Source organism: Colletotrichum graminicola, assembly GCF_000149035.1.
Source record: "Colletotrichum graminicola M1.001 genomic scaffold supercont1.31, whole genome shotgun sequence".
NCBI lineage: Eukaryota > Fungi > Ascomycota > Sordariomycetes > Glomerellales > Glomerellaceae > Colletotrichum > Colletotrichum graminicola.
Genome location: NW_007361035.1, coordinates 115,996 through 141,625, shown reverse-complemented (window position 1 = coordinate 141,625; position 25,630 = coordinate 115,996). Strand labels below are relative to the sequence as shown.

Below are 25,630 nucleotides of genomic sequence, written 5' to 3'. Positions count from 1 at the left end.
TGTGCGTCTTTCAGACGTCGGACTGTGAGAACTCGAGCACGTTCCTTCCCGTCATTGTCTTTTCCTTCTGGCGAAGCTACCTCGAAGAGCTCCAAGTCGGAGTCGCAAACGAAGAGTCCAAGTAGCGTCCGCTCATCTACGTCCTAGCACCACCGATCGATTTCGACGATAATCAAAACTGACACCACGGCGACAACGCGGCGTTCGAGGACGACATGGGTGCCAACTACATGGAGTTACAGCCAGGTGCTCAGGTCCCGCCTCGGTTGTTGGTCAACCATCACGCGAAAGGCTTCTCGAAACGCAAAAAGGCAAATGTCCTCGCCCTCATGCGCCGCCGAATCTGGACATTTCCTCTGATCCTCACGATTGCGATGCTCTCCCTATACGCCATCAACCCGACCGAGTCCAACCCCACATACCACTTCATATTCCCATCCTATAAGCTGGAAAATGACAGCGGCAACACGACACAATACGGGAAGGGCCCCTGGGACATCGCATTTGTCTGTTTTTACACCGTAGTCCTGACCTTCACGCGCGAGGTCTGCATGCAGGAGATGCTAGGGCCGCTTGCTCGCGTATGGGGCATCAAGTCGCGAGCTAAGCGGGCACGCTTCGCGGAGAATATGTACACAGCGCTCTATGTCACTGCTATTGCCCCGTGGGGTATGCACGTCATGAGCCGCACACCAGTGTGGTATTTCAATACCCACGGAATGTACGCGGACTTCCCGCACCGTACGCACGATGCCAGCTTCAAGTGCTACTACCTCCTCCAGGCAGCCTTCTGGGCGCAGCAGGTGGTGGTCATGGTCCTGGGGTTGGAACAGCGGCGCAAGGACTTCCAGGAACTCGTCGCGCACCACGTCGTGACGGTGGCACTCGTCGCGCTGAGCTACCGTTTCCATTTCGCCTATATGGGCATCGCGGTGTACATCACGCACGACATCAGCGACTTCTTTCTGGCCGTCTCAAAGTCGCTGAATTATCTTGAGAACAGGCTTCAGGGCGTGTCGTTTGGTGTGTGTATTGCTGTGTGGATTTATCTCAGACACTACATCAACCTGCGGATTCTTTACTCGGCGCTGCCTGGCTCCGAGTTCAGTACCGTCGGGCCGTACGAGCTGAACTGGGAAACCGAGCAGTACAAATGTCCCTTGTCGAACGTCATCACATTTGGGTTGTTGGCTGCGCTTCAAGCCCTGAATCTGTTCTGGCTGTATTGCTTGCTGCGAAGCGCCTACAAGTTTGTCTTCTTGGGGGTTGCGAAAGATGACAGATCGGAGGATGAAGAAGAGTCGGTGATTCAGCCGTCTGTTCAAGGGGAAGAACCCGCAACTGTGGGCATATCAGCCCAGGAAGTCGAGAAACATCGGAAGGACTTTCCATCTCGCGTTACTGGTAATGGAGCTGTATACATGCAAGGGCCTTTGCAAGGAAGAAAACCGAGGAAGACCTCGCAATAGATATTTCAATCGATGCACCCAAAACATCGGCCTTGGTCCACGCTTGGCATGGTCTCGCGTTTATGTGGGTGCAAACATGCTTATGAGCTGAATAGTCATCTCTCACACGTAGTTAACGACTTCACTTCAGACAGTCATGGTGCAGAATATATATCAACATTTTGGGAGGTTTATGATAACCGGTTCGAATTATCATTGTGCATATTATCAGAGAACGAGACTCTGATTGTTGTTAAAGAGGAGAAGACAGGCGATTATAATACAAACACAACAATTGATCAACGATGTGAAATTTAATGCTACAAACTCAATTCCAATTCACTAAATGATTAACGCCTCAGCAGCCTGGGCAGATTCATCGGCTCCCCAGACCCCAACGAACTCCGGAACACGGCAGCCATGGCAGGTGACAGGCCAATCTCCTCGGCGCGATCAATCCAATCGTCCAGGGCCAGTGCCTCTATATCTTCTCCTGTTTCACTCTTCAGGTACTCTCTGATGAGCCTCACATCCACCTCCAAGTCGCCCGATTCGTGGACGTAATCGACACCGCCCTTCCTAGCTCCAGACATGACAGCGGTCGCCACCCTGTCAGTGACCGTCTCAGGCTGTACCAGGTCGACAAAGCCACTCAGACCAGGTGCTGCCGGCACGGCGCGGACGCGCCGCGAGTAGTCGAGCATGTTCTGCAGGACGTCGGCCGCCGGGTTCTCGCCCGTTCTGTCGGCTTCAGGACGCAGTATGCTCGACGGCCGGTGGATGTAGACCGGCAAGCCGCATTCTGCGTGTGCGTTCTCGAGGTATACCTCGCTGGCCCACTTGGAGGCAACGTAGCCATGTCGGCCGTCCACGGGGGGCGTATGCTCACGAACTGAGATTTCTGCGAGCGCCTCGAAAGGCGTGTACATGGCAACACCCGTGGTGGAGATATAGTGCAGCGGGGTGTGCCGGGGACTGCACAACCGAACGAGTTCTTGCGTTGCTCCGAGATTGGCGGCGCGAAGTGAAGTGTATGTCTTGAGATGCGACACGTCGGCCCCGTTGTGAATGACTGCATCTGCGGCCTGGAAGATCCGAAGAGCTGCGTCTTCAGTGAGGCCGAGGCGGGGCAAGCTTAGATCGCCCTCGAAGAGTTCCGCCTTGGGCCCGAGCTGGGAGAGGAGATCTTGGCGAGCTTGATCTGTTGAGTTTCTGACGGCTATGCAGATGACCTTCTCGACGTGCTCCTCGTTGACCAGAGATCTGGCAAGATACCGGCCGAGAAACCCCGTGGCTCCCGTCAGCACAACTGTGCGAGGCGGGGCTGCGGCCGGATTGGCGATGAGTTGTGGCGCTGCCAGCCCGGACAGCAGTGCGGTTTCACTAGCCCAATCAACTCGAGTGTCGCTTTCCGGGTCGGTGTCTTTTATTCCGGGAAGAAGTCGGGCCATCGACCTCAAGGTGGTAGCTTGGAAGAGCTGTGGCAGGGCGACAAAGACGCCGAGATCCGCGCGGATTCGGCCTTGCAGCTCGATCAAAAGAAGAGAGTTGCCTCCGATAGTGAAGAAGTCCGAGCTGGCTTCGATCCGGTGCAATCCTACCAGCTCATCGGGGATCACGGTTTCCCAAAAGCGTCGAAGTGTCCTTTCGGTCTTGGAAAGCGCTGCTGACCCTGCAATATCCTCTGTCTCGTGTTCGGCCTTGTGGAAAAGCCCCCGCGGGATGGGCAATGAGGAGATCCCACGCCGATCGACTTTGCCAGCCACGGTCCTGGGAAGGGCATCGATCGGGATGAGGGCCGATGGACACATGTTTCGCGGCAGTGGTAACTCGGCAAGAAGTCTTTGGAGGGACTTGCTCCTATCCTCGGCCAGGTTCTCAGTCGAAAAGACGACATGGACCACCATGAACTTAACCGCCCCTTCAGAAGTGCTGCGGAGGGAGGCTACGGCGTCGGCAAGAGCACCACCGGACGCTTGTAGTACGGTGTTCTCCACGTCCTTCAGGTCTATCCGCACGCCATTGAGCTTAATCTCGGTGTCGTCCCCGATGCGGCCTTTCAGTACAAGCGAGCCATCGTGCTGCAAGAACCCGACATCGCCTGTCCGGTACATGGTCGCCCACCCGCACCTCGAGTCTTCCTCAGTCGCGAATGGATCCGGCAAAAAGGATGCTTGAGTACGGTCAGGCATGTTTAAATATCCCATTGCAACCCCCACACCACCGATGGCGATTTCACCGGTCTGGCCCACGGGCTGGAGGTTCTGGCTTGCGTCCAGAATGTAGAACCACTCGTTTGCAGATGCCACTCCGACGGGGATTGTACCTTGATAGAAACCAGGGATACGATACGATAGCTCCGTCTTGGTCGAGCCACATGTCGTCTCAGTCGGGCCGTATACATTGAAAAGACGGAGGCCATCGCGATCCACCTCGCGGAAGAGTTGGAGAAGCGGCTCCGTGACAGGTTCTCCGGCAACCAGGGCCAGGCGCCAGGCCGATGACCGTAATCCGTCCTGGCTTTCGCGCCTCAGCCAGCTCTTGTACTCAGTTGGAGTCGCGTAGGTGGCCGTCACTCCTTGACGTTGGATAAGCTCAGCCATCGCATGCGAGTCTGCACGCATGGTGTGGGAAACTGTATGCAGTTGGGCTCCTACGCCAAGCGCCAAGAAGATTTGCGTCACGGACAAGTCGAAGCTCCATGCGCTCTGTTGCAAGACGACATCATGCTCATTCATCCCATACGTGGCAGCACAATGGTCGAACTCGTGCTTCAGGCTGCTGTGGCGTAGGATGACTCCCTTCGGGGTTCCCGTCGAGCCACTGGTGTACAGGATGATTGCCGGTGCGTCTGGCCGAGCGAGGTTGGGAATCGCTTCCTCACTTGTGTCTTTCAAACCTGACACGTTGATGAAGATTTGGTTCGGTTCAGTGTCCAGCTTCTCTGCCTCACCAATCGTGAACTCGTGAACAAGAATCGAGGCCGGCTGACAGTCGCGCACGATCGAGGACAGTCTGGCGACGGGAGTGTTGACGTCGAGCGGTACATAGACGGCGCCAATCCTGAGAATTGCGAGAAGGGAAGGGATCCAACAAACTGACGGGTGCTGGAAGACGGCAACTTTCGAGCCGGGTTGCACACCTTGGCGGAGCAACTCGGATGCAATCGTACTCATCCGAGAAGAAAGCTGTGCGTAGGTCATTGAGGCACCAGCACTGTCGGTGACGGCTACTTTCTCCGCGACGCTTGGAAAGAAGCCTTCGAATCGATGTACCAGGGTTTCGGGCCAGGTGGAGTTGAAATCCGTGCCTAGTCGGGTGTCAGTGAGCCACTCCAAACCAAGAATTGAGAGAACGAGGAATGGCTCGAGGCCTTCTTAAATGTACTTACCGCGTCCTAGTGCAAGAGCCTTTTGTAGAACCGCAGGTCTGAAGTGCCATTTATTGCCAACCGTCTGGTCCGGTGCGTTCGCGAACTCTCGGAGAATATCCTCGTATCCATGCTGCAAGATTTGCGCGTCAGAATCCGTGTATAGGGACTCCTGTAAGTTCAGGAGTATGCGCGTGTCGCCGGTAGTGTTGTTGATGACAGTGAAAGTGATGTCGTAGGGAAGCTCGGCCATTTCCTGCTTCATCATCTTCATGCGGCAGCCGAGGAATGTCTGACCATCTTCAAGATCGTTCTCGGCGTAGTTCATGAATGCTTGTGCCAGTGGCGTGTGTGTGGCCTGACGCGAGACTCGGAGCTCGTTCAGAATAACTTCGAGAGGGATTGAGTTGGCGAGGACCGCGAAACTCTTCTCTCGAGCCTCGTCCAAGGCGCCGAGGAACGGTTGCTCCGCGCTAGCGGCCATCCGTAGGGGTAGCATGTTGAGAAACGGACCGATGCCGGTGCGCATGTGGTCGTCTCTGCGGCAGCTATCCGCGATGCCGATGCAAACATCGGTTGTGCCGAGGAATCGATGTAGAAGCACCTTGAAGGCAGCGAGGTGGAAGTGGAACGGCGTGGCGCGGTACTTTCTCGCAACTTGTCGAATCTTGGCCGAGAGCTGCTTGTCGATGCGGAAGTCCGGGATGCGGGATGCGTAACGTTCGAGGGGCCGTCGCTCGGAAATCTGGCTGCGGTGAAGCGACAGAACATCGGGTATGGTGGTAAACTCCCGACTCCAGAAGCCGATAGCCTCGTCCCACTGTCCCGATGAGTATTGTCTTTGCTGATCGTCAGAGTAGTCGAGGTATTGAAGAGGGCTCGGCTCAAGAGGAACTCCGTTGTACAGTCGCTCCAAGTCGCCCATGACGGCATCGTTACTCGCTCGATCGAAAAAGATGTGGTGCGAGCTCATCAAAAGGTAATGATCTCGTGGCGAGTATGATAGCAGGATCGTCCGGCTGGTCTGACCGCGGCTCAAGTCGAATACATGGCCACGAAGAGCAGCGTACTCGTTGAATAGTTCGTCTTTGGTGTATATCCTCTTGTGCTCGAGGCCGAAGGACGGAGTTTTCATGACTCCTTGGCTAGGTTGGCCATCGTGTTCGCAGATGCAGCTTCGCAGCGATTCGTGGCGCTCTCCCAGTGCTCGCACGGCGCGGGAAAGTTCGGGGATGCGTACTTCTCCACTAAGATGGAGCATAACTGTGTTGTTCAGAGTGGTCTTGTCAGGCAAGAGCTCATGCACGAACAAGAATACTGACTGGGTGTAAGATAAGCGCCCGAACCTTTCCATTTGGACTTCTCGTGGTCCTAACTCCTTTTCCTCCTTGAGGCCGAGGTCGCCGTTGACGATGGATGAAGTCTCCGTTTCAGGAGCCGTAGACGGCGGTGTCCCTGACTTTTGCGACGAGTCTTCAGAGGATGATGAGTCGTCTTCTGACTGCAGGGAGAACAACTTGGGTGCCAACTCCTCTGGAATCTCTTCCACGGCATAGTCGATGAGGCCTTGAAGCGCTTCGCCCTTGAGGATTCGAAGTGCAGGAATGTTCACCTGGAAGTTGTTGAGAAACCAGGATCGGATCCTGACAGCGACGAGCGAGTCAAGACCAAGCTCGTCAGTGCGGACGGCGGGGGTGATGGCGTAATCGTCACTGAGATGAAGCATTTTTCGCATCTCTGCGATGAAGGATTCTGGTGTTGTGTTAGTGATGGATGCCCTCAGGAAGGGGACAAGAAACGTCATGATCTCACCAGTGATAATTTCCTCAACATCATCCTTCGTCGTTGCAGAGGCCAATCGGTCTTTGATAGTTGGGCCAGCCTGTGTGTTAGCCGCGCTTGTGTCCTCAACCGCGGCCCTCTCCGTGAGACACGCAAACTGAGGATAGTTGTACCACTGCGGTCGGTTTGGCGCGTTGGCCGGCATCCGTCTCAGTCCGATAGAAATCTGCCACTCGGCACCCGACTCAGGATGGCCATATTGAATAGCCTCTGCCAACGTCTGATGGACATCGTATTCCGAAATAGTCAAGAGTCCTCGTTCGAATGAAGGCCGCGTTAGGACGTCGCCCTTCTCGCGGGTGATGTATCCTGTACCCATGATCAAGCCCAGCTCCACGACTGACGCCGGCAGACCACGCTTGCGTCTTTGTTGAGCCATGCCGCTCATGAACAGGTTGGCGGTCGTGTAGCCTGCCTGGCCCGGGTTACCTGCGACAGTGGCAACGGAGGAAAAGAAGATGAAGAAATCCAGTGGTTCATCTCCCAGTACACGATCGAGGTTCAGACTGCCATCAACTTTGGGACGGAGAACACGGCTGAAGTCCTCAACCCCCATATCACGAAGGGCCATATCTAAAAGGATCATGGCGCCTTGATACACGCCGGCGATTGGGGGCAGCGTGCCGGAAATCTCGCGGTGCGCCTGCGAGAGTGCGTCGTAGTCGGTGAGGTCGCTGTAAATCTCGGATTAGTGCGTGATTTCGAACATGATTCCACGGCTGACTTACCAGGCGATGATGCGAACCACTGCGCCCCTGGATTCCGTGGTTCTAAGCCAAGTCTCATCGACCTTGGGATTACGGCTGGTGATGACCAGGTACTTGGCGCCGTTTCTAATCATCCAGTCTGCAATAGAAATTCCAAGGTCTCCAGACAACCCAACCAACCAGTAAGTTCGATCTGACTTGAAATGGGCTGTGGCAGGTTGGACAGTTATGGAGACGGAAGAGGCGTCCCAGTCAACAACTGTAAGCGCGTCGGCTGCTTCATTGCTTCTCCTAACATCCTGGAGATTAACTTGGCTGACTGTTGGGTGATCCTGCAGGCAGTTCGCGAGAGCCGAATGTGCCTCAGCTATCGTGGATGAGAGAATACTATTGACATCGTTACCGGGGGTTCGAGTTATCTTTGCAGTTCCGGGCAACAGCGAAGAAATGTTGACTACAGGGACGCTAGCTGGCAGGCAGGAAGCGACCGATGGGGATCCGTCTCGGGTTGTGAAATCGACGCATTGCGAGATGTTGGCAGGGAGAAGCGCTCTCATCTCAGATTGACGCATGTATCGACCGACGTAAATCAAGTTGGTCTGATCCGCAGCTTGCTTCGAAGAAGTTGTACAGAGCAACTTGATCCCAGCCGAGTTAAGGCGACTCCTGAGAAGCGCTGTCACTGACCCAGGGGCATTGTGTACAAGTAGAGTATCACCTTCGACGAGGGAACCCGTGAGCGCCGGCATCAGGAGGTGTGTAGCGACAGCCGTCAAGAACAACGGTGCAGACTCTAGGGGAACAGAGCAAGACACCAAGCTACTCTGAGGTATGTTGACGACCGACGCAACAGAGTCCCAAAGGCCTAGGTACTGAGTACCATTTGTTGCGCAGCTTCCCAATACCAAAAACGCGTCGCCAAGATCAGTCTTGATGGCTTGCAAGCTTGAATGCGTCAAGTTCAAAGTCACTGCGCTGCTATCGCCACAGCTACTGATCAGTGGAGACCGCTCGACAACGGCATATTGATCGTTCACATTCTCAATGGTGATATGGGAGCTCCGAGTCTGGGCATCCTTGATGATTGTCCTGCGCGCCGAATTGTAGCGATCATTAGCAGTGCCAACGGGTCTTATCCGAGGAACCAGCTGGCGTCCGTCTGAGTCGATGACGATCTCGGACTCGACCGACCATAGCGATTTGCGTTGACTCTGTTCCTGGACAGACCCAGACATCTGAAAGCGTAGTACGGCTTCCACCAATGCCCTCGCGTCGATTCGGTGCGCGTCCTGAAAGTCGATGAACTGGTAGCGAATCTCCGGGATCTCCCAGAGTGCCGATCGCGCAAATCCAACTCCCATATTGCCAAAGGGGTTGTCGATCATGCGATCTTGGGTGACCCAGGCAATGGACTTCTCAGACCCGAAGAGGTTCTTGAGACCATCCCAGCGTGCCGCCGTGATGTCTTTGAAGACAGGATGATCGAGATCCTCCAGAACAAGGACGGTGGCCTTCTCGTCGATCTCGAAGTCTTCGAGTCTCTCTAGAGATTCAACCGCCGTAATGTCTTCACAGAAAGCGTGGATGAGCTTTCGAATATCCTGCACCAAACGAGAAACGCGCAAAGTGGTCCCGCCAATGATGAAAAGATGCTGGATGACGGACTGTCCCACGAAAAGTGAGGGAGACGCCAAAAGGGGTTCCCGAATGAACTCAACCCAGTCATCGACCGCCTGTGAGACCATGACGGAGTTGGGTAGAGACAACGCGTCCTTGACGGGCGTCATAGTGTCAACTCCTGAGAAACCGGTCTTACGCAAAACGGCATCCCACTTAGACTCAGACACGCAAGCGCCCAGGGTTCTGCCTTCATCTATGCCCTGCCACCATCCAGGGAGACATCCGAACAAGGCGGTACCACGAATGATATCGGTGTTCGTCACTTCGTAAAGGACGAGGTAGCCGCCTGGCTTCAGGAGCGATCGCACCCGACGCACAGTTTGCTCGATGCTTTTCGTAGCGTGCAGTACGAAGGAGGCAACCACAATGTCGTAGGAATGCTCCTCGAAGCCTTGCGTTTTCATATCTTGCTCGAGGTCCAAAACATTGTAGAGCATTCTGTCCTCAAACTGCTCGAACTCTGCCTCGGCCTTGTCAAAGAATGCCGCCGATACATCCGTGAATGTGTAAGTCGAGAAGTTATCGTCAACGCGCTTGAGAATCTCTCTAGTCGCCTGACCAGTACCCGCGCCGACTTCTAGGATTTTGCTTTCGGGATACCGCTGCAAAATTTGCACCACAGTCTCAGCCAGGAGGTTGGTGCCTCGGGTGATACTTCGGGCTTGTGCGTAATAGTCAGCCAGTAGCCCGTTGTTCATCAAGTGCTCAAGCATGGTGGTCTCTCCCAGAATGGCACGCGGCATCTGTTCTCCCACGATGTGCATAGCCTTGATCTCGGGTTGATCCGAGAACGGCTCAGAGAGAGCAAGAATATCCTCCAGTGTGTCATTGAGCCACTCCTTTTTCGCATAGCGATGCTTGCCTTGCTGAACGAGGTTGTGTGTGTGAGAAGCAAAAGACAGATAAGCTGCATTGTATATGTCAGATCGCCCAAGATGGTCTTCTGGGACTTGGTGCTCCAATTGTCGGAGGTAGAAATAGCTGCCACGTTCAAGGATGGTTGCCATTTCCTTGTCTTGCACCGAGGCTTCATACGTGCCGGGAATGTCGGCGTTAGGCTCGGAATGGACCCAGTGCGTTGCGTAAAACTGCTGTTGGTCGTCGGCCGAGGATGCAGGAGTAAAAGGGACAACGTGGAGTCCTTCCACTTGAACAGCGGTGTGCTCTCCATTGTAGGCGTGGATATCGACATCGCCTTGGAACCCGGAGGTGTCTCGGGACTCCGCTTCATCGGACATGGACGCAACAAATGGCACTTGAGCAGCACCCAACCAGTGACGTCCACATAGGGAGGGGTTGACCCTAATCCTGTCAATGCGGGTTGGGAGATGCAGACTCCACAGCCTACCATCCTTAGGGTAGCTGAAAGTCAAGATGATTGAGTGGAAAGCTGCGTCCAAAACCGCAGGATGGATGATGAGAACATCTTCGCTGGGCTCGGGGGTCGTCAAGGCAAGGGAACCGGACGCTTTTCCAAGCTTCCTTTTCAAGCCAGAAAGGGCTTTGAAGGGACCAGTGTATCCATAGCCAACATCGTTCAGGGAGGAATATGCGAGCTCGGTATCCACGTCAACCATGTAAGGCTCGATGCATGCCGTTGCCGGTAGCGTCTCCGGAGACGCCTCGCCTATGAAAACGAATATCTGGCAGCTGGCCACAAGCTGGAAATCCTGCTGCGATCCAATGCACGCCTCATACGTGAAATGAGCTGTGATGATATCGGGGTTTTCTCGGCTGATGTTGCTAACCACGGATCGGACCTCGATGCCAGACTCTTGTTCGTCGTTTCCAAACACCAAAGCCTGGTGGATGACCAGGTCCTTAATCTCTATGAGCTGAATGGGAGTTTCATCTGCCAGGAAAGGGATCGTTTCAAACGCCGTGGCGGCATATGCAGCTGCCGGAAAGACCGTTTGGCCCTGGATCCTATGATGATGAACCCACGGAAGATCATGAGGGCGTAAAATTGCCTTCCATGTAACCTGATGTGCTGAGCTCTGGGGCTGTAAGTCGCCGAGAAGCTGATGAACTGGTTGACTCCTTGTGCGTAGGTTTCGTGAAAGGTTAGATTCATGCCAATACCCTTGAATATGATTCCACTGATATGTTGGCAGATCCGAGATGAAACGGTGCAACTTCGGGCCACCCAACGCGGATTCGTAGCGGTCAAAGTCGATGATGAGATTGTCGACGTGCGTCCATACATATCCGATGGCAGATGAAACACTCTGGATAGCGTTGGTGTTGCGTTGGAGTAGTCCCGTGTATGGAATGTCAACCTTCTGGTCGCGAAGCGTATCCATCACAGGCCCCTTCAAAGCGGGGTGTGGGCCGACTTCAATCGCAGCGTCGAAGGGCCCAAGCTCCATGGCTTTTTCGACTGCTTGCATGAATAGTACGGGTGATAACAGGTTGTCCACCCAGTATGAGGCATCGAGGTTGTTTGACTCGTCCAGAGACTGGTCAGGGCGGACACTGGAGATCCAAACACAGTTCGACTCAGATTGCTTCATCTGAATAGAGAAAGGCTTCATAGACTCCAGATATGGCTGTGAACAAGGGATCATGTGGTGCGAATGATAAGCCTTGTCCACACGAAGACGTCGCACGAACTTGCTTTCGTCTTCGAAAATGTCAATCATCTCCACGATCGCATCTTCATCCCCAGAGATGGTGATGCTGGAGGCAGAGTTGCACGCGGCAACCTTGACTCTGCCTGAGAAGTACTCGTCGTTGCAGATGGATTCGGCATCTTCCAAAGTTGTCCCGACCGCAAGCATAGCGCCTTGAATTCCATCATTACCGCCAGCTAGGCGAGAATGCAGACCACGATAATAAGCAATGCGGATAGCGTCAACAGAAGAAAGCGCCCCGGCAGCGAACGCGGCACCGATCTCGCCCGAAGAATGTCCAACGACGGCGGCGAAGTTTACGCCGCATTGGCGAAGAAGCTCAACGAGTATGATCTGAACAGCAGTGCACAGAGGTTGCGCAACAAAAGCGCTGCCAACCTGGCTCGACTTCGCATCGGCGAGTAGCTGCTCTTTCAAAGTCCAAGACGGGCGATCCGCCTCAGGTAGTTGTGCCAGGGCGTCATCCATGGTGGCCAGCAAGTCAGCTGCGTACTTGGAGGTCTCGATGATCTCGGCGCCCATGCGAGCCCACTGCGCACCTTGACCAGTGAACACACCCAGAAGGCGGGCCTCCTTGGTGCTCGTACCGGCGGCCTTCGAGTCGAGCTGGAAGTTGCTGTTGCCAATTATCCCCTTCAGATTGGTCTGAAGGACCTCAATAGTTGACGCAGGCAACGCAAGCCGTAAGGGGAGACGAGAGCGGCGTGACCGTAAAGTCCAAGCAAGGTCCGTAGGACTGGTGTCGGGATGCCGCTCCAAGTATTGAGCATGGACGGCGAGACTGGACAGAAGTGATTGCTTCGACTGCGCTGAGAAGAGGAAAGGTGCGACTGCTTGAGCCTCGCCGTCTCTTGGAGAGTCGGACGGCTCAAAGCTTTCGAGTATAATGTGCGCATTGGTTCCACCAAATCCGAAGCTGTTCACGCTAGCGCGCCGGCTTTGCCCTGGCGGAGGCTGCGGCCATGGGGTGAGCTCCTGAGGGATCTGCAAGTGGCGGTAGAAAGGGAGCACGTTCGGGTTGAGATTCTCCAACAGCATGTTTGGCGGGACAAAACCATGTTGCATAGCTTGCACGACCTTGAGTATACCAGCTAGGCCAGCGGTGCTTTCTGTGTGGCCGATGATGGTCTTTACGGATCCGACGAGGAGGCGGTCCGCATCAAGGTTTCCGTTCCCGAAAAACGCCGTGTGCACGGCCTCGGCCTCCACCGGGTCGCCTGCCGGCGTACCTGTGCCATGAGCTTCGAAATACTGGCATCGATCTGTCTTCGACTCCGGGTCGAGTCCTGCCTTGGCATACGTGGCGCGGATTAGCGACGCCTGCGCCGCTGCACTGGGCATCGTAATACCGCGACTGCGACCATCTTGGTTCACACCGGTCTCGCGGATGATGGCTTCGATATGGTCTCCGTCCGCCAATGCGGCACTCAGCGTCTTGAGAACCACAGCGGCAACACCGTCGCCACGGGCATAACCATTGGCGCCCTGGTCCCACATGCGAGATCGGCCGTCAGGAGAGAGCATTTTCAGCTTACTCTCGTGGATGTATGGCTCTGGGCCGAGCAGGAGATTGCTTCCTGCCGCTAATGCAACGCGGACCTCTCCGGAACGCAGAGCCTGTACGGCTTGATGCACGGCGACCAAACTTGAAGAGCATGCGGTGTCAACAGTCAGTGAGGGTCCGTGCCAGTCGAAGAAGTACGATATCCTGTTGGAAACGATACTACGAGCGGTGCCTGAGGCTGTTAGTCCCAGAACTGAGTCTTTCACGGAGTTTTGTTCTCACCGATAGCAAGGTATGTTGGAACGTGCTGCAAGTCGCGAAACTGCAGAGACTCGTAGTCGACGTACATAACACCGACGTAAACGCCCGTGTTGGAGCCTTTGAGGCCTTCAATTGTCAAGCCAGCACCTTCCAACCCCTCGTATACGGTCTCGAGGAGAAGACGCTGCTGAGGGTCCATAGCCACTGCTTCTGACGCTGTGATATTGAAGAACTGGGCATCGAACTTGGCGACGTCCTCCTGAAGCAGATAGGAATGTTTGACATTGGTACGACCGGGAAACTGGGAATCCGTATGATGAAACCCGTTAACATCAAAGCGGCTCGGAGGGATTTCGCAAAGTACATCGCGAGGTTCTCGAAGCAGCTCCCATAGTTTGGAAGGTGAGCTGGCACCTCCTGGAAACCTGCAACCGCTGCCAACGATTGCGATTGGCTCGTTTCTCTGGGGGGCCATAGTCGAAGAGGCCATACTGAGCACCGTGTTGGGTGTTACCAGCAACAGTTGTGAAGGTCAATGAGATTTCATAAGATAACAGTGTGAAGATGATTGCCGGATGCCGATTATAATGTGTTGTGCTCAGGTGGTGGCGAAGAAACCATCAGATGAAATCAATGGAAGAGGACCAAGTTGCAGTTCAAGCTACTGCGTGCGAATGTCTTATTTGATCGAAGAGTAAATCCTCGCGACGATAACTCAGTCTTCAATTCCTCTGCTCCGTCGAATATTGCTTACCCGACACAGATCCAGAACTTGAGGCAAATATCGGACAGGCAGCTGCCGGATCGGAATCCATGTCGCGACTCTCAGAGCAGTCCAGACCCTTGCTGCAGACTGGTCCCTCCAGCTCTGCCTCGGTGGACCCCGATTCCGGCTGACGCCCCCACGTCAGCTCCAAGTGGACTCGGCAGGATCACTAATTATGCCTCCGAAGGTGTGAGAAAGACCTCCGAATTGCCTGATCGGGATCCTGCCTTGCAGATGGCAAGCCGACTGGCTAAAGGTGTTCTTCAGTAGCGATCCTTCAGACAGGGGCAAGTGCTTTTTGCACTTTGTCGACAGTTCCGTGACTGGATCTGGGAGACAGGTGCCGAATACCGAGTCGGTGACTTTCTCCGCAGGGATGATGATGGATGCCGAAATATTGCCATCTAGGTAGTCCAGCAGATCTGACAATTGCTCGATTGATTAACTTGGGGCATCTCATCTTTCTCCTTTTCTGACCAATGATCAAAGGACGACGTCGTAGATGTAGTCACCCTCCTCCTTCAGTCAAAATTGCGACTTGGGCTGGACAGAAAGCACAGATCGGTGCACTCCTCGTAACGCCAGCACGATGTTGAGTCTCGAGCTTCTCAGCACGAGCCTGTCACTTCGTGACTATGCAGCCCTTGCAACTGTTGGTGTCAGTGAACCCCTCTCATTTCCTCGGGCCTCGTGCACAACAGTGAATGCCTAACAATGGCCTCAGATTATCGCATACAGCCTGGTTCGAACAATCTACCTGCTTTGGTTTCACCCTCTAGCAAGATTCCCAGGGCCCAAGTTTGCCGCAGTCTCCAATGTTTGGTATGGATACCAATGGTAGGTTGATTTGACCCAACACCGTACATGCGTTCTAGCAGGAGATACTGACGTGACCACTCCCAGGCTGTCTGGTCGTTACCCTTGGGCTATGCAACGAGCCTTCGAAGAATACGGTGAGCAAGTTTTTATTTCATTGAACTAATTGGCCGGCTAATTGTGATCAGGAGATGTAGTTCGAATCGCACCCAACGAGCTGGTTTTCATCACTCCCAAGGCTTACACAGGTATGTTTGCGATAAGTAGCATGTTGGCAGTGAGATAGACGAAATGTTCTGATAAAGCGTTCGCAAGATATTTACACCAGTAGCATCAATGGACGGCCTGCCTTCGTCAAATCGGATATGCTCGACACGGGAGACAAGTACGAAGGGCTAGCTTCGGAACGAGATATCGACAAGCACCGCGCTGCTCGCAAACAGCTGGCTCCTGCATTCAGTCCCCGGTCTTTGAAGCAGTATGAGCCGACCATTCATGCCCATGTGGATGAGTTCGTTGCTGAGCTCCAGAACTCACCTGCTGTTGATGAAGGCGTCGATATTGCTCCGTGGTTCGAAAGAGCGACTTGTGACCTGGGTGGTTCGATCACACTTGGCCACAACTTCAAAAACATCCAATCCGGTATGGTCAACCCTGCTCGTGGTATCCGTGAACTCTTGCACATCTTTTCCTCTGGTTATGCGACTGACTTGGATTTGGGAAAGGCCAAAACCACCCTATTTTGGAATCCCTGTTGCGCATCGGTCATTGGGCCACATTCCGAAATGTCATGCGCCGCTTTCCCCTGCTTTACCCACTGTCATATGTCTTTCTTCCCCCAAAGGTCGCGTTGAGCTACTTCAGAGCTCATTCAACGAGCAAAAAGCTTATTCGAACCCGTGTCCAAGAACGCCACGACCGGAAAGAACTGGACTACATGGCACAGTTTTTGAAGAACGAAACGGCGATTCCGCCAGACGGTTTTCTCGTGTCCCAAGCCGGCCATCTGATCCTTGACCACTATGAATCATCGAGTGTCTTAACAGCCGGTATATGTTTCCTTACGACGAATCCCGAGATCATGAACAAGCTACAGACGGAATTGAGGACGACTTTCAAGTCTTATGAAGACATCTCAGAGGATAAACTTCAGGACCTGCCGTGGCTGAATGCAACCATTGAAGAAGTCATTCGACTACACACAAATGTTCCTTACGGACTCCCACGAATCAGTCCCGGGCATACTGTGGATGGAAATTTTGTGGCTAAAGGTGTACGTTTTCCATCTTTGCTTCTATTATCTGCCAATATGAGGCTGCGTTTCTTCCGCGCAGATTCCGGAGCTAATCATCTCGTCAGGTCGTCGTATCATCCTGCGCCTACGCCACCACGCATTCAGAGAAGTACTTTGGCAAGCCGTACGAGTTCAAACCTCAGCGATGGCTTCCCAAAGACCATTCAGAGTACGACCATGTCTTTGATGAGGATGATCGAAGCGCTTTCAGACCTTTTAGTGCCGGATCTCGAAACTGCCTCGGTCAAGCAATGGCCTACTTGGTGCTTCGGATCATCTTCGCGAAGCTTTGCTGGCGGTTCCAATGGGAATTGGTGAACAAGAATGAGATGGACTGGGATAGAGATCTGCGGCTGTACATTGTGTGGCAGAAGCCAAAGGTGCATGTTCGCCTCACGCCTTTTGAGAAAACGGTGTAATCGATAACCTCGTCTGGCCTTCAGCAATTGTTATCACGATTTCAATAGTGAGTACTTGATCTAGTTTTACTCAATCAGAAATTGAACCACATCACGCTGTGTACGAGGTTGTGAGGACAGCCAGCCGAGCATTTACTTCGCCGGAGATTGTGACATGTAACGATAGAAGGATCAGAAACAAATAGCCAATTCAGCTACTCATCACTCGTCGATGATGATCTTCATAAAACTTGCATCGTTGTGCTTTTCAGGGGCAGCATTGCGTGTTTGCCTCATTACAGGGCAAATGAGTTGCTTCGCAGAAGAAGGACCAAAAACAGAAACGATGATTTCATGTTAGAGTAAAGAAATCAATATGGAAACTGAAATCACCGCATCAGATATAACTTTCATGTTGCCAAACTACAGAAAGAATTGTTGTATATAGATCGTGAGAGCTATGTCTAGTGCTCATTCTACATAAGTTTCATTAGTGGTTGAATGATGCCACAAACTACCACGCCCCCATATGTGAAGGGCATTTGTCACCGTTTTATCCGAAGCAATCGACCGTAGGATCTATATAGTAGAGCCTTTGATACGATTAATTGTTTGTCTGATAGTCTGAAATGTTTCTCGCGTCTGTCCCATTACTGCCCAAACGATTTCGGACGTGCTCTTCTGGCTAAGAATGCCAACCTCCGCATCAATGGCGCCATCTCGGTGATCCCAAATTCGGTATTCTGTAGGGAGACCCATCAATCTCTCCACAGTGTGCATTTGGTACTCGAAAACCTGGGTCATCATCATGAGCTGGATGCTTGTTGGCTGCGTCAAAAACTGAGCGGTAGCCGCAGCCGATGCGCCAGGTCCAGACCCTTCGCGTAAACAGTTGCTCATGCGAGTGAAGACGATCTCGAAAAGCTCCCCAAGCTGAACGTACGTTGACAGAAGCATCAAGTTCAACGAGAGCGCTGGTGGCGGGGCCGAAGGCACCGTCTGCAAAACGGTTGCAAATCGCATGGTTACGTTCAAAACACGATTCCAAATGCTGAGATCTCGGCCCCCTGTCGAATCCAGATCTTTGCTGTCATGAAAGTCATTTCTCGTCAGATGCGGATTCCACGATTCCCAGGATTGGTCTTTAAGCTCCGCCAGTTGATGAGAAATGCTGCCGAGGAGGCCCACGACGTAAACGCCCGTGTCGCCGGCGCTTGATGTACTGGGCGTGGCGATCCCGCTCCGACCAGAGACCCTATCGTCTACGTCGCCCGTCGACTCGTGAAGATCCCTGTTCAGGTATTCTGCCATGTCGTCCAGATCTCCGAAGTCGAAATCGGGGACGCTTAACTCGGAGAAGACGTGTGAATGTGCTCTTGGTGGGGGGATGGTGGGGTCTTCGGACGCAGACAACGCAGTTGGGGAGTTTGACGCATCCAACCACATGGCTGAGGTGGTATTTGCATGTCCCGATACCCTGTTGTTAGGAAAATACCGGGAAGGGCCTGGAACCGTTCGTTGGCTCTGTGTCGTCGGTGAAGGATCTGTTTCCATCGTGACACGCAAGCCACGATGCGTCGAGACGCGACTTTTCCGAGCACCATACAGAGACTGAGCGTCATTGACCTGGCCTCGGTGATTCGCGTGTATTGGAGGCCGCCCAAGTGGCCGGCCGATGCTCGTGACACACATGGCGCCCAGACGGAGACAGCGCTCACAGGTTGCACTGTCCGGCTGGCTTCGGGCACATTTGAGCTTCTGTTCCCGGCACCGGTCGCAAGCGTATCTCTTCGCTGTCCGATTGTTCATGATACCAAAAGCTCATTTCGATAATCGTCCGTGCCCGAGCGAAACGATCAGGGGCATTGTGTACAAGGCTGATTCGGTGCATTTAAGTCATTCGGGAGGTCTCATCGCCGACTGACTAGTGTGTCGAGGTCTCCCGCCACTCGCGTGGTGTATCCAATGAGACCAAGTCAATTGCGGGGTTTCATTGTCCGAATCCTCTCCTGACCCTGTCTTTCCGTCCAGGCATCTGCGCAGAAGCTGCAATGAAGGCTGTGCTGGGTTGCTGGTTGCATTTGAGGTGGGTTCTCGCCAAACGAGACCGCTTACTCTCTCAGCTCTAATACAGTCCAGCCGGCGAAGGAGTTCACTGCGGGAAGTCCCCCCACTCGAGCGGGGTTTGCTAGGCAAGGCCAGCCGTATCGGCCGGGTCCAAGGCCAGATATAATCAACCTTTAGGGGATCCAGCTTAGGGGGGGGTATTCTAAGTTCAGGGGGGGGAGTAAAGCCCTCAGCACTATATAGATAAAAAAAAGGTAACTAAATTAGTCCTAGTATATACTTAGTATATCCTAAGAAATATAGTACCTACCTTATATAACTATAGAGGGCTTAAGAAGTACTAAGGTTACTAAGTCCTCTATAGTTATAAAAGGTAAGTACTAAATTTTAAGGTATAAGCTTAGTATATACTTAGTATATTATAAATAATATAGTACTTACCCTTTATAACTATAAGGGACTTAAGAAGTACTAAGGTTATTAAGCCTTTTATAGTTATAGAGGGTAGGTACTATATTCTTTAAGATATACTAAGTATATACTAGCACTATACCTAATTCTTATACTCCTTATACTTTAAGCTAAGCCTAAATAAGCCTGCTTAGGACTTTTAATCCCCCCCCTAAACTTTAAATACCTCCCCTAAACTATACACCTATAGAGTAAACTTTAGGGGGGGTGTAAAGGTTATATATATACTAATTATTATATAACTTTATATAGTATAGTGCCTTTATAAAGGGCTTAAGTTAAAGGGGGGGTATTAGCTAGCTAGTAAGGTATAAGTTATTTTTTAGTATATATAAGTTATATATAAGATATTAATTAAATATATACTTAGTATATATAAGGTATATATACTAAAGATATAAGACTAGAGGTAGTTAAGGTAGTAGTAAGGAGGTAGTTAAGAAGATAGTTAAAGATACTAAAAAATAGCTTATATATTAAGTATTTTAATAAAAAAAAAGAAGTAAAAAGTAAATATAAAAGTAAAAATAAACCTAGTATATACTTAGCCTTAGTAGACTATATAGTAAGTATATACTTAGTCTTATTCTAGCTTAATTAATAAATATTATATTTAATAATACTAGTAGTAACTTCTTTAGTATCTCTACTTATTTACTACCTAAATAGTTCTCTTCTTTATCTAATAATAAGGACTAAATAGATAATATAAGATATTATAGTATTACTAAAGATAATACTAAGGGGAGTAAAAAAAGGCTAGCTAGTGCTTAGTATATACTAAGTAAATAAATAAATAATATAAGTTATTCTTAATCTTATTAGTATTACTTACTAAGTTTAATAAAAGAACTACTAGCTTAATAAGTATAACTAAGGTTAAGAAATAGCTAATACCTTAAACTTACTATTTAAAATAAGTTAGACTTAAGTATATATTCTATATATACTATATATATACTTACTATATACTAGCTATAATATATATAATAAGTAAGTTAATTAAATAAGTAAAGTAATTAGCTTACTATAACTACTATTATAGTAGTAATACTATATTAGTTTAGTATATAACTATATTTCTTATTATAAGAATTTAAAAATAAAAAAGAAAGAAATCTATACTAAGGGGCTAGTAGTCTTACTAGCTATTATATAGCTATTTATTCTATTTATAAATTACCTAATAGTTTGTATAACTAAAGGTTTTAGTTCCTCTACCTTTTAGTAAATACTTTAGTACTATAAGGCTTACTAGCTACTAAGGTATAAGTGTACTAACTACTAAGGCTTAAGGCCTTAGCTACTAAGGCGTAAGGTATAGATTACTATAGCTATAGCGTACTTACTACTAAGGTATAAGGTATACTAGCTATTAAACTATATTATAACTATATTCCTATTTATATATCCTTTATATAACCTCTTTAGCTATAATATTACTTTTTTTTAGGAGCTATATTATTTATAATATATATTTAGACTTAAGTTCTTAAGCGTATAAAATTAAATAAGGTTTTAGTAGCTATAAGTTAATTTTTTTATTCTTTTATATAAATCTTTTTATTAAGAAATACTCTTTTAGACTAAAACCTAGTAAAGTAAAGTAAAGGCCTAGAAAGTATTAGTAAGTCTATAAAAAAGTAAGGCTAATTAGTATAATATACTAGCACTATACTTATAGTAAATATATATAGTTACTTAAATACTACTTAGGCTTTAATAGACTTTTTAATTAATATTTATTTAAGTCTTTTAAGGTATTATTATAAGGCTATACTAATAAATTAGTATTTATAGCTATATCTTTAAGCTATAAGTATAAATTTTAAAGTAAGCTATTAGTATTAAGGTGTTTTTTATAAAACTTCTTTAGTACTATTAGTAAATAGTAAAAGCTTTTAGTATTATACTAAGTAAGGTTTTTATTATAACTAACTTAATTTATATAGTATTATAGTCTTTTATAGTTAATCTTAGACTATAATAAGTATACTACTTTATATTTTAGTTCTTTATTTCTAGTAGTAGTTAGTAGTAAGAAGTCTTAGTACTAGCTTAAAAGTAGGTCTACTAAGGCTTTCTAAAGCTTACTAAGATAAAATACTAAGTAGGTACTAATACCTTTAAGAAGCTAAACCTACTAGGTACTACTTAAGCCTATATAAATTATAGGCTAAGGACCTAACTAAAGGTTCTAGAGCTTATTAAGGTTATTTCTTTTTTAGTAAGAAGTATTAATAAAGACGTTATCTCTTACTTAGATATTATTTAGCTTTTAATATTTTTTATATAATATTATTAGCGTTTTTAAGTAACTTTTATATTCCCTTAAGTAATCTTTTAGTACTTATAAATATAGTTAGTTATTTTTTAGGCTTTAGTTTAGTTAATTTTTTCTTAAGTGCTATTAAACTTTAATATCTTATAGTTTTAGTTAAAACTAAGTTATAGTATATAGCTAAATTTAACTTTAAATAGTAATAGTTTAATGCTTTTACTAAGAAGTATAGTATAAGTAAAATCTACTATAAGAAGTATTTTACTTTAGTTATCTTAGTAGTAATTTACTAATAAGCGTAATTACTAAATAATATACTAGTTAAAGACTTTTATTTAACTATTTACTTATAAGTAGTTAGTAATAAAAGGCTAAATCTTAATACTATAAATTTTTATTAGCTTATCTTAAAATTTAGAAATAAATTAAAGGCTATAGTTAGAGGTAATTACTTTTAGAAAACTAAAGAAAAGTAGTAGGCGTTTATAAAAAAAGTATAATATATTTTTTACTATAGTAGTCTTATAATAAGGTGTTAATACTACTTACTTTCTTAAGTAGGATATTATAACTTATATATTATTATATTTCTTTTTCTTTTTTAAGTAAGCTATAAAATTTATAGTAACATATTACTATAAGTAGTATAAAATAAGTAATAGCTTTAGTTCTTTTAGAGGCTTATTATATAAATTATATATATAGTAATATATATAGTAGTTATATATATATTACTTAATATTTATAGTTATCTCTAGCTAGTAATGCGATCGGTTGATATAGTGGCCTTAGGGTCACCACCCTTTTCATAAGGTATATAAGTAACTTCTAGTTATAGGCTTTTTAAATTATATAAGTATATAAGTTATTTTAGAGGGCACTACTAAGTGCTTATCTATAGTTAATAGGCTATTATTAGTTAGTTTTTAATACTTTTACTTTTATTAAGCTAGATCTTAAAAAGCTAATAAAGAGGGTATAGTAGTCTTTTAATTTAGTTTTAAGATTTATTTTACTAGTAGGTACCTTTATAGGTTATCCTTAGGTATTAAGGCACTTACTATAATTACTTTAGAGGTAGTTCTTTTAGTTATAGTAGTAGTCTTTAGTAGCTACTATAACTAAATAGTAATTCTTAGTATAAGTAGTAAAAGTAGTAAAAAGACTTATATATAGCTAGCCTCTTTTAAGGCCTTTTATATAGTAAGATTTCTTTTTTTAGATAAGTTATTTACTAAGACGTTTTATTTTAAGTTAATAGCTAATTTAAAAATTAAAGTCTACTATTAGTCTTAACTAATTAGCCTAATAGCTATTTAATAAGTATTTTATTATAAAGTATAGTAGTAGTTAATAATTAGTAATAACTTTAAAATAGTATTAGTAGTTATTAAGCTTAGCTTACTATTTTTATAATATAAAAATAATAATAAAAAGTTCTTTGTTATAAATAGTATAGTTTATTTTTATACTACTTATAGCCTTAAAGTAAAAAGTAACTAAGTACTAAATACTATTTTCTTACTATTAAAGTATTATATTAGTATATATAAAGTCTAAAGCGTTAGTCTTAATATAAGTTAGAAGTTTAGGCTTAAAATAATAAAGTACTAAAGTAGTAGTAAAAGACTATTTTAAAGAGGTAAAAGCCTCTTTATAGTTATTAGTTTATAGAAATTAGTAGTCCTTAGTAGTAAGTTAGGTTAAGAGGTAGGCTATATATCTATACTTAGTAATAAACTAGTAGTAAAAAGTATAAACCTTTAAGAAGAATTAGACCCCTTTAATAGTTATTAAGGCTTACTAATCCTTAATTATAGTAATCTTCTTAAGGTTAAAGTAAATACTATTAGTAAAGATAATAAACCTAAAGTACTTAGTAGTAGTTATTTTAGATTTATATTTCTTAATATTTACTTATAGCCTAGCTTTATAAGGCTAGGTAAGGATTCTTTTAATATACTTTTAGTACTATAAAAAGTCTTTTAAGAAAATTAAGATATTATCTAAGTAAGTAGTATAAAAGTTATTAAGATACTTTATTAAAATATTCTTTATATACTACTAAAAGGTAGCTAGGCTATTATATAAGCTAAATAGTAACACCTTATACTTATATATACTATAGTAAGTATAAAAGGTTATTAAATCTTTAGAGTTAAGGTATATTTAGATTTTATTAAAGACTTAGTAAATATTAATTTTTATAAAAGTCTTTACCTACTTAATATATAATAGTGTTTAATTAATTAATAAAAAAAAATAGTAGTCTTTTTTAATAAGTTTATTAAGCTTCTAAAAGTCTATATAGAATTATAAACTACTATTATATTTTTAAATAAATACTATAAAAGTAGCCTATAGTATATTCCCTAGCTTAAGCTAACCTTTTTATAAGTTCTTTAAGAGGTACTTTTAATTAGCTTCTAGGTCCTTTAGGAATTCTTTATATAATAAGTAATAAGTTAGGTTTTTCTTACCTCCTTTTATAAGCTTAATTTTATAGTTATAAAGGTAATAAAAAGTAAGCTAGTTACTTATTACTTTACTAAAGATATCCTTATAAGTATAAAGTAAGATAAAGAGATTAGCTTTAACTAAATTATATATAGCCTAGTTATTAGCCTATAAGGGGTTATTAGCTAGCTTTTCTTTTTTCTAAATAATTATCTAATCTAGCTTATAGAGGGAGATAGAACTAAGCTTAATATCTTATCTCTTTAGATTTATTTTAAAAGATACTATATTAATAAATATAAAATAGTTATACTTTTATAAAGTTACTAACTATATAGACTTAGCCTTATAATAAGGCTATTTAGTAGTGTATATAAGTAAAAGAGAACTATTAAGCGCCTTACTTATCTTATAGAGGTTCTCTTTTAAATCTTCCTTATAAGTATATTAAAGAATTTATTAAGGTCTCTACTTCTTTATTTTTTACTAGTATTACTAGTAGTTAATCTTAAAGACCTCTTATTAACGTTTAGTATTAATCTAGTGCTAAACGTTAATAGTCTTAGGGGCGTATAAGTCCTTTATCTCTCTAATAATTATTAGAGGATAAGGCTATTATAAGGACTTAGCTAGCTAGACTAGCTACCTATAGTATATATCTAGGTTTACCTTATAGTAAGTAAACTAAATATAACTAAAGATTAAATTATAGTAACTAGTATTAAGTTATAATAGTAAGGTTTATTAGATTACTTAATAGTTAATATATAAGTTTATAGTTTAAGTATACTAAATATTATTTAATTATTTTTTATTAAACCTTATAGCTAGTATTAGTTTAGGTAAAAGTTTAGTAAGAGGTATTATAAAACTTCTTTAGTAAAAAGGTTACTTAGTTACTTATAAAGGTATAGCTATTTACTTTTATATTAAGAAGCACTTAAAGTTAAATACTATATTTATTAAAAGCTATAGTTAACTTTACTTTTGGAGGATTACCTCTAATAAGATTTTATAAATTAATTAAATATATAAATAACTTTAAATTATTCTTTACACTAGTTCTTAATAAGGAGTTAGAATTTACTAAGAAACCTAGTTTTTTAACTTCTCTTTATTTTTAGCCTTAGTAACGTCCTCTATATATTACTATAGGTTAATCTTATTAATAGAGGTCTTAGGCTTATAGGGGTAGTTATAGGCTATATAGTTAGTAGCTTTATATCTAAAGTAAGTATTAGAATTATAAAGGTATTAGTATAAAGTAGTAAAAATCTTATTTTAGTTATTAGCTTATTTACTAATAAGAGTAGACTTAGTAGTATTAAAAGTACTAAGTAATACTAAGTTATTAGTAGTATAACTAGTAATAGACCTATAGGTCTTACTAAACTAGTTAGTAGTAGTAGTAGTAAGAGGCTTTATAGTATAAGTAATCTTAATAGTATATTTATTATATTACTTAAAGTTAATCTAGACGTCTATATACTATTAAATAAGGTTATTATAAAAAGTAATAAGAAGTTTATTATAAAAGCGTTAATTTTACTATAACTAGAGGAGACTAAAGACCTAAGCGTATTTAGTAAATTTAGATCTTTTTTAATAGATATCTTTAAATAATACTATAAAGGC

General features: G+C 45.6%; 4 protein-coding genes across 4 annotated transcripts; 2 read left to right on the top strand and 2 right to left on the bottom strand.

Annotated features, from left to right (window-relative positions):
- Positions 1–215: 215 nt before the first annotated feature.
- Positions 216–1,469, top strand: GLRG_07435 (TLC domain-containing protein; the record flags this gene model as incomplete). Its single annotated transcript, XM_008098120.1, has 1 exon — positions 216–1,469. One exon carries the CDS (start codon positions 216–218, stop codon positions 1,467–1,469), a length of 1,254 nt encoding a protein of 417 aa, XP_008096311.1.
- A 329-nt stretch (positions 1,470–1,798) lies between these two features.
- GLRG_07434 (beta-ketoacyl synthase domain-containing protein) lies at positions 1,799–13,935 on the bottom strand (the record flags this gene model as incomplete). The annotated part of the gene is made up of 5 exons (XM_008098119.1): positions 1,799–4,758; positions 4,840–6,570; positions 6,631–7,334; positions 7,389–13,416; positions 13,467–13,935. The coding sequence occupies 5 exons, from the start codon at positions 13,933–13,935 to the stop codon at positions 1,799–1,801; spliced, it is 11,892 nt and encodes a 3,963-aa protein (XP_008096310.1).
- Positions 13,936–14,800: 865 nt separating this feature from the next.
- On the top strand, positions 14,801–16,740 carry GLRG_07433 (cytochrome P450; the record flags this gene model as incomplete). The annotated part of the gene is made up of 7 exons (XM_008098118.1): positions 14,801–14,869; positions 14,936–15,048; positions 15,115–15,164; positions 15,216–15,275; positions 15,343–15,669; positions 15,753–16,300; positions 16,387–16,740. The coding sequence occupies 7 exons, from the start codon at positions 14,801–14,803 to the stop codon at positions 16,738–16,740; spliced, it is 1,521 nt and encodes a 506-aa protein (XP_008096309.1).
- Positions 16,741–17,298: 558 nt separating this feature from the next.
- Positions 17,299–18,411, bottom strand: GLRG_07432 (uncharacterized protein; the record flags this gene model as incomplete). Its single annotated transcript, XM_008098117.1, has 1 exon — positions 17,299–18,411. One exon carries the CDS (start codon positions 18,409–18,411, stop codon positions 17,299–17,301), a length of 1,113 nt encoding a protein of 370 aa, XP_008096308.1.
- Between the last annotated feature and the right edge of the window lie 7,219 nt (positions 18,412–25,630).